General features: G+C 39.4%; 1 protein-coding gene across 1 annotated transcript in view; it reads left to right on the forward strand.

Annotated features, from left to right (window-relative positions):
- Positions 1-9,835, forward strand: part of dock1 (dedicator of cytokinesis 1) — a 184,527-nt gene extending 174,692 nt beyond the window's left edge. The window contains exons 47-52 of the mRNA XM_062442681.1: positions 1,152-1,289; positions 3,865-4,007; positions 4,341-4,539; positions 6,099-6,276; positions 7,458-7,609; positions 8,947-9,835. Coding sequence (XP_062298665.1) covers positions 1,152-1,289; positions 3,865-4,007; positions 4,341-4,539; positions 6,099-6,276; positions 7,458-7,609; positions 8,947-9,042 — 906 coding nt within the window. The 3' untranslated portion in view covers positions 9,043-9,835. The remainder of the gene's footprint in view (positions 1-1,151; positions 1,290-3,864; positions 4,008-4,340; positions 4,540-6,098; positions 6,277-7,457; positions 7,610-8,946) is intronic.
- The last annotated feature ends 3,255 nt before the right edge of the window (positions 9,836-13,090 follow it).

A 13,090-nucleotide genomic window follows, 5' to 3' on the forward strand; every position in this document is an offset into this window, starting at 1 on the left:
TCAAAGCAGATTCTTTGTTCCATTTGCTCAGGGCTTAGGTGAATTTTGTTAGCTGTAAAAGGCACCGTTTTTAAGATGGAGCACAAGATGCACTCTGCAGTTTAGTGTTTTTCTTGTTTTTCATGTGTGCAAATGCACCACTCTGACCAGGACCGATTAATATAAATGTATGAATTAAGTCCCCTCTAATGTGGTTTATTTTTTAGTTTTTACTTATTCATAACTGTAAAAGCAGAAGCTACTCTCCTTGCACTGTTAAACAGTATTTCTCACTTGTAGCAGGGAGACAGTCAGGGAATACTTTTACAGTTGCCATGGGAAAGAAAATGTCTGCTATTACCACATCTGACTGTTACATCTTTTCTGCTTTCTGGTAAGTTATTCTGCAATTTCTCACTGCCTTAACGAATTCAAAGACAGTCTGTTGCACTTACAAGACCAGGCTCTGAAGAAATAATAATAACTTTACCTGTGATTTCAACTGGCACTGGGGGAGAAGAAAAAAAAACTCAAATGCTTGGCCCTCAAGGAATGAGGCTTCCTCCTCTTTCCAGATTTAGTCAGCAGAGCTTGCTGACGATGACTGTGGCACTGGGGTTTCCTAATTACTAGTTTTCAGCAGTTTCAGTCTCTCCCTCTTTCTTCCTCTCTCTGTCTCTATCCTTCTACCTGAGCTGCTTGGATTTTGTTATTCATCAGCTGCCTACAGTGTGAGAAGCAGCAGTGTGCCAGAAAAGATGCATTGCGTCTTTATTTGCGTCAGAGGTGAGGTGTATGCACTACGTGCTTATACATGTAGTCTGCCTGTACTTTCTCATCGGTATGTGCAGTATACCAGTGTTGTGATGTGTTGATGTTGGCGTTGGGAATGAGAGGAAGAGGGGGAGGGGGAGGGGTGTAGCCTACTACCAGCTGGATAAAGTTGCAGTGATGTTTCATTTTTTTGTCACACTTTCACACTGATGTACATTCACTGGTTATGCTCAGTATGCACAGCCAAGCCCCAAAAGGTTGTGTGTGTTTAATTGGATGTATTTCGTGCGACAGTAGCGTATCCCTCTGATGAATGAAGAAGCGACGTGTAGCTAACCTCTCATCTATCTGGGATATGTTGGATGAAGGTTTCTTACTCCACTGTCTCTCTTCACCAGATCCCGCACCTCGCAGAAGGTGTTCGCATCCACGGAGAGAAGGTCACAGAGGCACTGAGGCCTTTCCATGACCGTATGGAGGCCTGCTTCAAGCAACTTCGGGAGAAAGTGGAGAAACAGTATGGGGTAAAGTCCCTGGTAAGAGCTTTTACCAATTTGTGATGTTTCTTTTGCATGAAAAGTGCTTTGTAGTTATTTTGGTAATTTTTAGCAGGCACTAATGGGATTTCCTGCTATTTCTAATGGTTATTTTGTTTTGCTGAGAATTCTTTGGAAATGGATTTTTCTTTTTCTTTTGATATGTTTCAAATGTGTTATTATTATAATGTATAAATGAAATGCATTATGTTGAGTCCTCCTGTTCCTTCATTCGGTCTGGAACACTCATAGTTTTATTCATTTATTTGTATATTTATGGCATTTCAACCTTGACAGACATTAAATTACTTTGTGTTATCTGAAAAGGTTCATTCTTTAGTATTTCACATGGTTGGTATGTTTAGAAGTGATGGACACAGGATGACATGCCACAGAAAAACATCTTTGAGTACATGTATCGTTCCAAATTATTTATGAGAACATGTATAATTCTTAGTTAGTTTGACCTGCTTTAAAGTTGCAGCAAACTTGATTTTGAATTGTCTTTCTTCCATATCTATACATAGAATGTGATGTTCTGTGCAAAGCATTTAAAATTACGGGAAACATCTGATAACTAAAAATCACTGTAGTCATTTTTGACTGTAGAAGAAATGCAAGTAAAATCAAGACAACCACTGGAACAACAAAACCATATGGAGTAGGTCAAATCTAGGCAAAGAAACAACATGGTTTAAAACAACAAACAAACATTTGATGACCTTCTCGGAGTCACAGACATAATCATTGATAATAAACAAATACTCTATTTAGCTATAGATTCATAATTTTGAGTTTCCTGTGCCTTTAGGTTCTGTTTAGGTCATGTTCCACTTAGAACATATGTGTCAGACTTGCGTTTTAGTTTTAGCTGAAGTCAGCTCCTGTGTAGTGGGGTGCTGCTGGGGACTACCTCCCATCTCTCTCCTTTTAAAGATTTAATTGTTGCTTGGCGAAGCTCTTCCCTCCATCTCGCCTGAGGTAATGGGGCCCTCGCTCAATTTAAAGGGAGATGGTGGTGACCTTTCAAACGAGAGAAAAGACATCCCTTTCTATGGTGTGATAATAAGGTTATCCTATCAGATGTGTGATCGCTCCTTTCTTCGCTTGAAATGACTCTTTAAATGCAGAAAGGTTCGTCGTGAGAGATACTGTTAACACAGTTTTTTTCTTTCAGCAGGTTCTTTTTTACAGAAACACTGAAAATAATAGTACCACCAAAGCTCTTTATTTTCCCTTCAACTAATGTTCTATATTGTATGTAGGATTAGGACAAACTGTGGATGACATTCACCCTTACAGTTTACCTGAATATATGTGCATCATCTGTAGGAAGTTTGACACAGCATAAATTGAGCACTTTTATTTGGGTATCAAGGTATTGACAAATCACACTGCTAGAAGACATATACAGTGTATGTGATGAATAAGGTCTGAAAGCCTTTGCCAAGGACATATAGGGATGTCAAGAAAGGTTGTACTGTAATGCTCACTAAAGAAAAAATCCTTCCAATTATAAATCCTTTGCAGAAGTAAAAACGAAACTTGACTGGACTAGATATTGTGATGAATATAAGCAGCCAAAACCAGGGCGCAAAGCTGTTGAAGCCAAAGCAGAAGTGTCTTAGAGTTAAAGTACTACTGACAGTGTCTACATGCTGACTCAAAAGATTACTGTACTTATCTTTTTAAAGCCACAAATTCTTTCTCAAACTACAAATGTTTGTTTGTTTGGGGTTTTTTTTGTTGTTGTGTTGTGAATCACACTGATGCATATCCAACTGCTCATTTTTCATTATAAGTTTGTTTTTAATTAGTTACTTGACAATATAAAACAAGAGTGTGATGTAATGATTGACAGCTGTGACAGCCACTCTCAAATATCCGTCAGCCCGACTCTACTGCACAGACTCTGGCTCCAAATGATGTCATACAAGCAAGATGGGAGCTCCCGGAAAGGAGATATTTTGGCTTCAGTTTTGCACAGACATTACAGTACATTATGTCTCCAGTGAATGAAACAAGAAATTATTTTGTCAATCTGCCGCCGCCACCACCAAGTCACAGTTTGTTTGTGTTCGGGTTCGCCTCTTGACAAACCACTCTGAATACTTAACACCACAAAAGTAGTCAAATGTAGCCTTTTTAAACAGTTTGACTACAAGGTAGGCAGTTTGGGTAACCATGTGTGAATATCCCACAGTCAGAGTAACAGGAGGTTTCCCTGCTCGTCTTCTGATGACATTGTGCAAATGCAAAATACTTTGTTAATGTTTGCATGCTAACACGCTAAACTCAGAAGGCAACACTGGTAACTGGATAAACATAGCTACTGGCTAAAGAATAAATAAATTATTGTGAGAATAATTCTTCTATATTGATGTCAGAGGCTACAGTCTATGAATAAAGTATGTACGATAATATGTACTATGTGATGGTTTTTCACAGTACTCTGTAGCACATTCTTAATACCTGAACCCAAAGTAAAAATTCAAAAGAACTTTAAAACCTCAGAGAGTTTTAAGATGAATTATTTTCTGAAGGTTTCTGTTTTTCTGTTTCTCTGCGGTGTCAGCCGACAGCAGATGAACGGCGGGGTCCTCGTCCTCACTCCATGGTGCGCTCCTTCACCATGCCCTCCTCTCAGAGGCCACTGTCGGTGGCCTCAGTCACCTCCATATCCTCTGACCACTCCCCCTCCAGACCTGGCTCAGATGGGTAACCTGGTTCACTTTTCCTTTTTGTTATTCTATATGAGCAGTTTAAAGAAAATGATTGTCTCATAATAATCCCTCTTGTGAGATAATCATTAGATGCCATTTATTTATGGAAGAATACCTCAGCATCTTGTTTGGCATGATTCAGTATTTAATACCAAATGTAAGGCTTTTTTAAGGCTACTTTAAAATTAAGTAAGTATATACAGAGTGCAATTCGACATTGTCCTGCATACTAACCCTGTAAATAATTGATAAAGCTCCTTCAGGTGCAGAGACTAGGAAGGAGAAGGACATTGTTTGATTGGCTATTATCATACTATCTTTTATTCAGTTTTGCCCTGGAGCCCCTCCTGCCAAAGAAGCTGCACACCAAGTCTCAGGACAAGCTGGACCGGGAGGAGCCCGAGAGAGATCGCAAAGAGAAAAAGAAGGAGAAAAGGAACAGTAAGCACCAGGAGATCTTTGACAAAGAGATGAAGACTACGGAGATCCCACTGCAGCCCGCTGAAGCTGTCATACTTTCAGAGACGGTATTGAACTCTTCTTACTCTTCTTTTCTCCATCCTGTAGTAACTCTGCACTCTTCCATTCCTTTCAATTATTTATTTATTTAAATACACAAGTTGACACAAGCTCAATGGAATATGTTGTGGATATTCCTGATTCACAAAGAGGAAACTAGGGAAGATGTTAAATGCAGAAAAGTGAGAGAATGCAATTTGTTCACAAATACAGTATCGGCTACAGCAGTGCTCGGCACTCTCCCTCAGGCAGCATCACGCTACTTTCATCTTTGTGTTATCACTGACATGTCAGGGAAAGCTTTTTCCACTGTTTCTCAGGGATTCCTCAGCATGCTGTTGACCACTGAGCTTTTTTTTCGTGCCTCCACCAGGACATTCATTCTCTCAGAAGCAAAATTCTCTCTATTTTGAAATTTCTAAGAGCCTCTCTGTTTCGTCACCATGAAGTTGTTCAATTTGTGCACAAAATAACTAATAAAAAGAACAAAGAAAGACCCCTGTTGGATTTGGTCTTGGCTTGCTGAAATCAGATTTTGACTTTATAGACCCCACTGCAGCAAGTCACTAAGAAAAGTAATGAACATTGTATCTCAAGCAAGTGAAGTCTTTATTTTTCTTTTACCTTCTCCTCTATATCTCACATGGCTCACTTTTCTACCACCCCACAGCTCCCACCAGTCCTCTTTTCACATGTTTTTTATCGTCCCCCTCACTCTGCTGTGCTCATGTCCCTCTTCCCCATGCTGTGTCCATTACAGCAGAGAGGTGTCACTGTGTTCTGCATGCCCAGTGGGAGTACTCTCTGGCTTGCATCATTAAAGATAAGGCTTGGAATGGGATCCAAAGGAGGCCCCAAGCATTGGTGGAGCCGTCTGGCTTGTGATACAGGAGCCTCCTGCCTCGGGGGTCAAGGGTAGAGCACCTAGGGGTCCCTGGTAGTTACCAAGCAGTTGTAGGATATGGTAGTTTCAGCTGAGGGTATAATTTGGAGCGCAGAAATAAAGACATAGCTTTTTCACTCGCTTAAAAATGTCAGTTTTGTGTTTTTATGATCTGGAAAAGAAAAACCTTCCCCGAATGAAGTGTGCTGTTATTTTCAGTGTCTCCCTCGTGGCTAACTGTTTGAGTTTGGCCAATTACAAAGTTGTTTGTTAATGTAGTCTACAGTGTGGAATAGCCCTGAGGACATATCTTTTCATATTCAAATTCCAGCCATAATAAAGCTGGGAGAAAGCAGTCTTGCATGCAAACAATTATTCGTAACCACAAATAAGATATTGCAACCCAACGAGCACATTTATCCAAATGGTTTCTCCTTTAGGAATACAAATAACCGACTTAATATGCGTGTAGATACACATACAACATTCCCAAAGGAGATGTGAAACAAATTTTCTCCTTTAAATGATCTTTTATTGATCTTTTGTTATATTTCAGTCAACTTATTTGCCACACAATGAAATGTGTTCTCAGTACTGTTTTATTGATGTTGTGTGTTTTACCACTCAGTAATGACTCAATTCCTGACATAGTTTTTTGTTTGTTTGTTTGCTTGCTCATGACAGATCAGTCCCCTGCGGCCTCAGAGACCAAGAAGTCAAGTTCTTAACCAGCTGGGTGGAGACCGTCGCCTCTCCGTGTCTCCCGGGCCCCCTTCCGCTTCCTCCAACTCCTCTTCCTCACTGGGACCTCCACCCATCACCCCCAGGAGCAAACCCTCCTTTAGCCTGCACACTGTTTCCAGTGAGAACAATTTTATGTTACTCTCACTCCCATTCCAACACTTCAAACACACTCAAAAGATCTTGGGATTGGAGCTTCCAAAATCTCTTTAGGCCCTCTCTGCCTCCCTCCGACTTTGTTTTACTTCTTGCATCACTGTTACCACATGCCTTGGTACATGTGATGACGCACAGTTAAATTTAAATCGGAGCACTGTGCATGTTATTAGCTACACTTTTTTAAATGGCCATGCAAACATAACTGTCATCACCCCAGATTTACCTCTAAATGTGTCTCTTTGTCACTTTGCTGGCTGCTAACACCAGGATCACACATAATGGGCTCAATGTGTTAACTCGCTAATCAAGGTCTGCCATGGCTGCTTCAAAAATTTGCATCTTTGCATTGTGATATACAGTAGCACTATTTCAAATTCATGTAATGCCTCTACCATTAAAGCTTTAAGAGTGAAACATTTCCATATATGAGATGCAGAGATGCAATTAATTACTCAGCTGAAACTGTTTCATCACAATATCTTAAGTCAAAGCATTTTTGCATAACACATCTGCAGTTTGTAGCAGCTCAGTACATTATGGATGAAAGGAGCACTCCATTCATTTAGTGTTACCCTAAATTGTGGAACTTGCGAGAGACATGCATTTTACAAAAAAAAACGAATGGTCGGAACCAATGCAGCAGAGGCAGAGATAACCTTACTTTTAGTTGATTGTATTGGCCAAGCTCCAAAAACAGTGGATGCTATGCTTCCCATAGTAAAACTCTAATATCATTGCAACTAATAGCATCTTTTGTTTAGATCCTCCCTGTCTCCAAGCCAAGATAACCCTAATGACATCATTAGGGTTGAGCATTGATCATGGAGATAATCGTTTTGTTTAAGATTCACTCACTAGCTTTTTGGTAGGTTTGCTAAAGCACCAGAAGACATTATGCAACTAAGTATTACATCCAAAGAGTGCTGAACTTACCTTGATGTGAAATCAGTCAAGTTCCCCAAAGTGTGTGTAGGATTTTATATCTCTTGTATATCTTGTACTTGTTTGTTTCTTTAAAACATTTAATCTGGGATTTCCCAGAAAAAAAGTCTGTGATTTATTTTGAGTCCTAGGTGTGCTATTTTAAGATATACTGCTGTGGTTTGATGATGAATACGAGCTAATGAGCGCCTTCTTGCACAGATCTGGAGCTGAACGGGATGGGATGCTCTGACAAAGGTGAAACCCCTCCTCCGCTGCCTGTGAAAGGCAGCACAGCTGATTACGGCAACCTGCTAGATAATCAAGACTTGACGAGTCCCTCGACACCTCCACCGCCCCCGCCACATCAAAGGGTAAGTGCTTTAATTAGGGCTGAGAGGAGCTCCTTAATGATGCATGGCACTTATAATGAAACGAGAGGCCACTACACACACTTGACATTCGGGTCAACCTCTACTATCCTTTAACCCTGTACGACCTGCGCTAATGTGCGTGCGATTGTGTCTGTGCGTGTGAATGCATGTTTTACACTCACGTTTGTGCTTGTACTGCATTTATGCGTCATTTTTGTAATGTGTGTCACAGGAGAGTGTAGGCATCAGTCAGTTAGCAGCAAGGACCTACACCCACCATCCGCCCCGCTGTTATTTATACTCGTTCTCCTCAGCCGGCCCGGCACTCAGACGTGATTGATTGGATGATTACTTTACCTCTCACATCCATCAGGAGCTCTCCCGCTGTTAATCAGTGGCTCGCCTCTCCACACTGACCGACGTCTATGCTAGCCATCCTCTCGCCTCGCCACTCCGTTAACTAATCTTATTTATCCACTGTCACGGCCCATGGACAGGTAGTAAAACGGAGCCTCTGCACACAGTGTGACAGCAGGCCGACAGTAATGTAGTGAGAGCAGATGTTAGGAGACTGAGTGACAGCCACTCTTCATTTACAGTCCTTGATGGAGGCAGAGGTGAGGTCATTGAGATATAATTACTCCTTCTCTGTTATCTTTGTGGTGAATTCAAGAGTTTTGGGCAGGAAATGCAGGTGGATGAAAAATATCAAACATGTTAAACATTTTCTATCTGGATTTAATCATTTAAATCAAAATTCCAGAAACCTCATTTTCTTTCTACCTGTGATAAAAACATGTTCAGCTAATATAGTCTTCAAGCCCCTATCTGTAATTTTGGATATCCACATACTTAATAGTTGGACTACAAGGAAAGTTCCTCAACAAATCATGATCAAATACATGTTTCCCTGCAGTATAACTGATGTCAACAGCATTAGAGGACATGAATAAGTTAGATCTGAATTTTTTTTTTTGCCTCCTCTTGCCTAGTTTGACAGTGCTCACAGTGTGCTCCATGAAGCCATTGTTGTTGATATTCCTGATTTGAAAGGTCTGTCTCTGGCCCTTCCTGCCAGGTTCACTCCGCACACATATGCAGATTTCAAGCTCTCGGCTATGTCAAAGCAGGAATTTAAGGCACCATGGTAACCTCATGTGACAGAACAACCATCTCTAAAGACACAAATGTTATGTTGTACTAAAACAAATTGTCATTTGAGATTGCTATTATTGAATTTTGTTGATGGTGCATCCTTTTTGTTTACATTTTGATTTGCGATTAAGTGTCTTTACTTGTCAACACTTGAGAATTCAAGGTGACTATTTTGTTTGCAGCACGTACCACCTCCTCTGCCTAGCAAGACCCCCCCTCCGCCTCCTCCCAAGACCACCAGGAAACAGGCCTCCATCGATTCAGGAATTGTACAGTAAACAAAGACGCTGACAGTAGGACCAAACAACAACACTGACAACACAACAAAAAACAACGTCAACAGTAACCACTTTTCCCCTCAAAAGCGGTTGTTTTTACCCACACATTCCTCGCTCCCTGTCCCAGCTTGACAAGATGAATACCTCACTGCGGCCCGCCCCCTCTTATCATCTTTTTTTATTTTCCATTTTTGTTTTGCCTTCAGTTTTAAGATGATGCAGTCTGCAACAGGGAGCATGTTGCACGGATAAGTAGTCACTGAATTTGTAGACGCTGTCTCTACGACAGACCGTGCCACTTCGAGACTTGACATGACATGAGATTGTGTTCAGACAGATAAGCTTGGACCAACAGCTTTCCAATATTCACCCGCTCTTCAAGTATATGAGAGCTCATTAAAACATAATTCCTCTCTTTTATCCATACTCCCACTATGTACAGAGGTTTGTATATATGATTTTATTTTATTTTGTTTCAGGTTTTTGTATGTGATTTGATTATGACTCTTTTTGTATTAACGTATCATTAGATTAAGTGGCATTTATATGAAACAAAAAAGGGCTTGTAGGTTTTGAATTGACAGGGACTTTTAAAGAGTTGGTATGTAAGAGCCTATCATGGATTTTATTGGTAAAAGTTTGGAGTGCACATACAACTAACTCCTACCACATTATCATTGTTCAGACTTTGTCCTAGATTGCTGTAACCTTGGATTTCAATAATATTGACTGTTCCCAATTCACTACTGACATGACTTCTGAATAAACTTCAAATGTATGTATTTTTAAAAAAGAAAAAAAAAAAGATGTCTGCCTCATTATTTTGTCTACAGCGAGAGGTGCTGAAAATAGATGTGAGTGATTGCACAGTTTTGAAATCCAAAACAAACTGGCAATCTGTAGGTTTCCTCTCTTCAGCTGAACGCTGAGCTACAACGCTTTCTGCCTGCTTGATTGACAGCCATCACAACACTGCCGCTTCATAATCAACACACGAGAGCTTTATACCGGGACGTGTTGCGCAACGAAATCACTTCTATATAGGCGAGTGCAATATCATTTACATAATGTGTCCACTCACCAAATGATCACTTCTGTTTTCAAAGCTGAAAGCGTGAAACTGGAATGTGTTCCATATTTGACAAACAGTTGAGAGGCAAGGATGAGCCAACAAAGCTCAGGTGCCAGCTTTGTTGAGCAATCTTGAATTCTTTGATGGAAACCGCAGAAGGTCATATTCATTAAAAGCTGGTTTCTTCACACTGCTGCGCCAAAGCTCACCATGAGAATGTATTTCATCATTTTAATGTTTTAATGTTTTGGGTTATTTTTGTTGTTGTTGCTGTTTGAAAATTATAGATTGGGCATCACGGGACTCCCATCCTAGACAGCCAGCAACCGATGAGTTTTCCTCAAGCATCTATGCTTGATGGATTTAATGTATTTTGACAAATTAGTGATTGGAGTTGAATCCTTAATGATCAGCCTATAATTATCTGTTGTGCAGCAGCTTTAAACTGAATTACACTTTAATTAGTTTAGTAATGCATGCATCCTTTTGGTTGTCAGAAGAATAGCTTGACTAAAGCCCAGTGACAGATGACTTTGGCATACAAATCATTTTAAGCATACGGCTTTTAGGAAATAGTCTTTAATCAACATGTCCTTATGTGCTGTATATTAGAAGTGGTGATGTAGATACTTAAAACAATAAGCACAATGAGTTTTATTATTTGACAGAAAATCTTGTTATTTTCACCAGTCTTCTTCCTGACCTTCTCACACTGTCTTTGATAAAAATCTCATAATTTACAATTATTAGTTGAACATATTTTTCATTTCCCCAGTTTCCAGCTGTTATTTGTGCACCGGTGGCTCAGAGCTGCTGTAAAATTGTGCTGTTGAGCCTTTATGTAGTTCTGTCATTGAATCACAGCCTGCACATTTTATAAATGTATTTACAGGCCCCTTGTCTGTACCATAAAACTAGCTTGCAGGGCCTTTTTGAAGTGTTTGCCCCAGGTGGCTTATATTCCTCTGCTCTGCTTTTCTGCTGACACTTTGTGAGTGGGTGCCCGCCTGAGGAGAAATCCTTGAACTGTAGCATCTGTTGTTTGAAGGGTGTTTTTTTTAACATCTAAAGAAAGTTGAGATTTTTAAAGCTCTCATCCCAATTAAGAACACTCGTGACATTTTCCCTCAGAGTTTTATTTGGGAAAAGCAATTATAAGAGAGCATTTATAATTTCTCATGGGTGGTTTTAACTCATTTTGTGAAGCTATAGAATATCTAATTGAAACACAGACTATCATTTATCACTAAATGCATAAATACATGCGACAAAACCAATGCTCTTAGGGACTCAAATTCATTAGAAAGGGGGTACAGCTTTAAAAATAATTCCATAGATTATAAAATGATTCTCATCTGTGGTCTGTTTCCTTTCATGCTTCCTGTACAGTCACCCAACCTCCATCTTTCCTCATGTGTAGATAGTCAAATTGTAAAATCCATTATAATCCTGGTGAGACCCGATTATTTTTGTGCACACGGTACCACCGCTGAATACAAGGTACAGTATATGCGTTATAGGGCTTTCATTTGACCATGTAGTATCTGTCTAGATGATAAATTGCTATCTCGACACAGAATGAAATTGGGTAAGTAATCTTCAATAAAAATGCAAGTTTTCCTATCATACCAGTGTTGTTTTCCTTCTGTCCTCGTAGCTTTCTTACAGTTCCTCTCAAGACAACGCTACCTGACTCTAAGGACCATTACCTCCGCTACAGCGCAATACCATTCAGTGCTTACAATAATAAAAAACATGATGGTGTTCATTAAAGCCCTTTTCTCAGTACTAACACGTGTTCGACCGACTACATGATAGGTTGAATGTCATGCTGTTGGAATTTATGTTTTGGACTGATTCTAACAGCTAAGAAAGTGCATTAGGTGCTGCATGGGGAAAATGAATAATGACCACTAACTTAACAACCCTTCCTAAACATTGATCAATCCCACAAGCCAATCTATAGTGTTTTAGTTTTTGCCACTGCACTGTCAAAAATGAATACAATTTTATTTTAATTAATAAATAGTTGAACTGCACTGTCATCAAACTGGACTTTACATTTCACTTTCATCATTTAATCCCTGCAATGGTCAGTGTCACCTCTATGTATTTCATTATTATCCCATTTACAATTTATTCCATTCTGTACACAGATTTTAATCTTGACATTTGTTTTATTTCATCAACATTATTATGACTTTACTCTTGTTCTGTTTTTATTCTTTAATGTTGCGTTTGTGGGAGCAAATGTCAAGACTCTTTGTATTCTTGCATACTACTACTTCAGACTCTTTTCAGTTAAGTTGCAGTACAGTAGAGATAAACTGGACAAAACAGTAAAACAAGAAGAAAACAGACAATATAAAAAGAAATTCTTATCAGAATACAACAGAGATGAAAATTACTCTTTCCTCACGGCCATTGTGTAACTTAATAGAGTTTGACAAGTTTTACTACATCAAAAAAAGAATAGGAGGCAAATTGCAGCATCCAGATTTACAAAGCTGATATAGATCTACAGTATGTATACAGACTCAAGGCAGCTGCCAAATGTTCCTCTACAAAATATTGACTTGTAAGTGGTAAATACTTCATTCAATTGCTCAGTGTTTTTATATTTGTGCTTAATTTAGATAACGTTCACAGATTTGATTTCCCTCTGGCATCAAAAAGTTTTTGGATGATGAGCATCAGAGCTTTATTACATCCACTCTGATTTAAAGTTGTGAAACAATAAAACTTGAAGTCCAGATGGGAGGTGATGACTTTTTTTATAGTTACCATAGCCCTCTTATTGCATTGCAATGATAAGATTCATTCTCTCCAAACTGTGAGGTGGGAATATGAAGTTTCACCAATGTCATAATTCACTTATCAAGAATACCCAGTGCACACTCAATATCTAGCCACGCAATTGAAAAGGGATAAAGGGTGAAGCATTTCAGCACTGGTAATATTACATAGTTAACTGGC

Source organism: Scomber scombrus, chromosome 21 (genome assembly GCF_963691925.1).
Source record: "Scomber scombrus chromosome 21, fScoSco1.1, whole genome shotgun sequence".
NCBI lineage: Eukaryota > Metazoa > Chordata > Actinopteri > Scombriformes > Scombridae > Scomber > Scomber scombrus.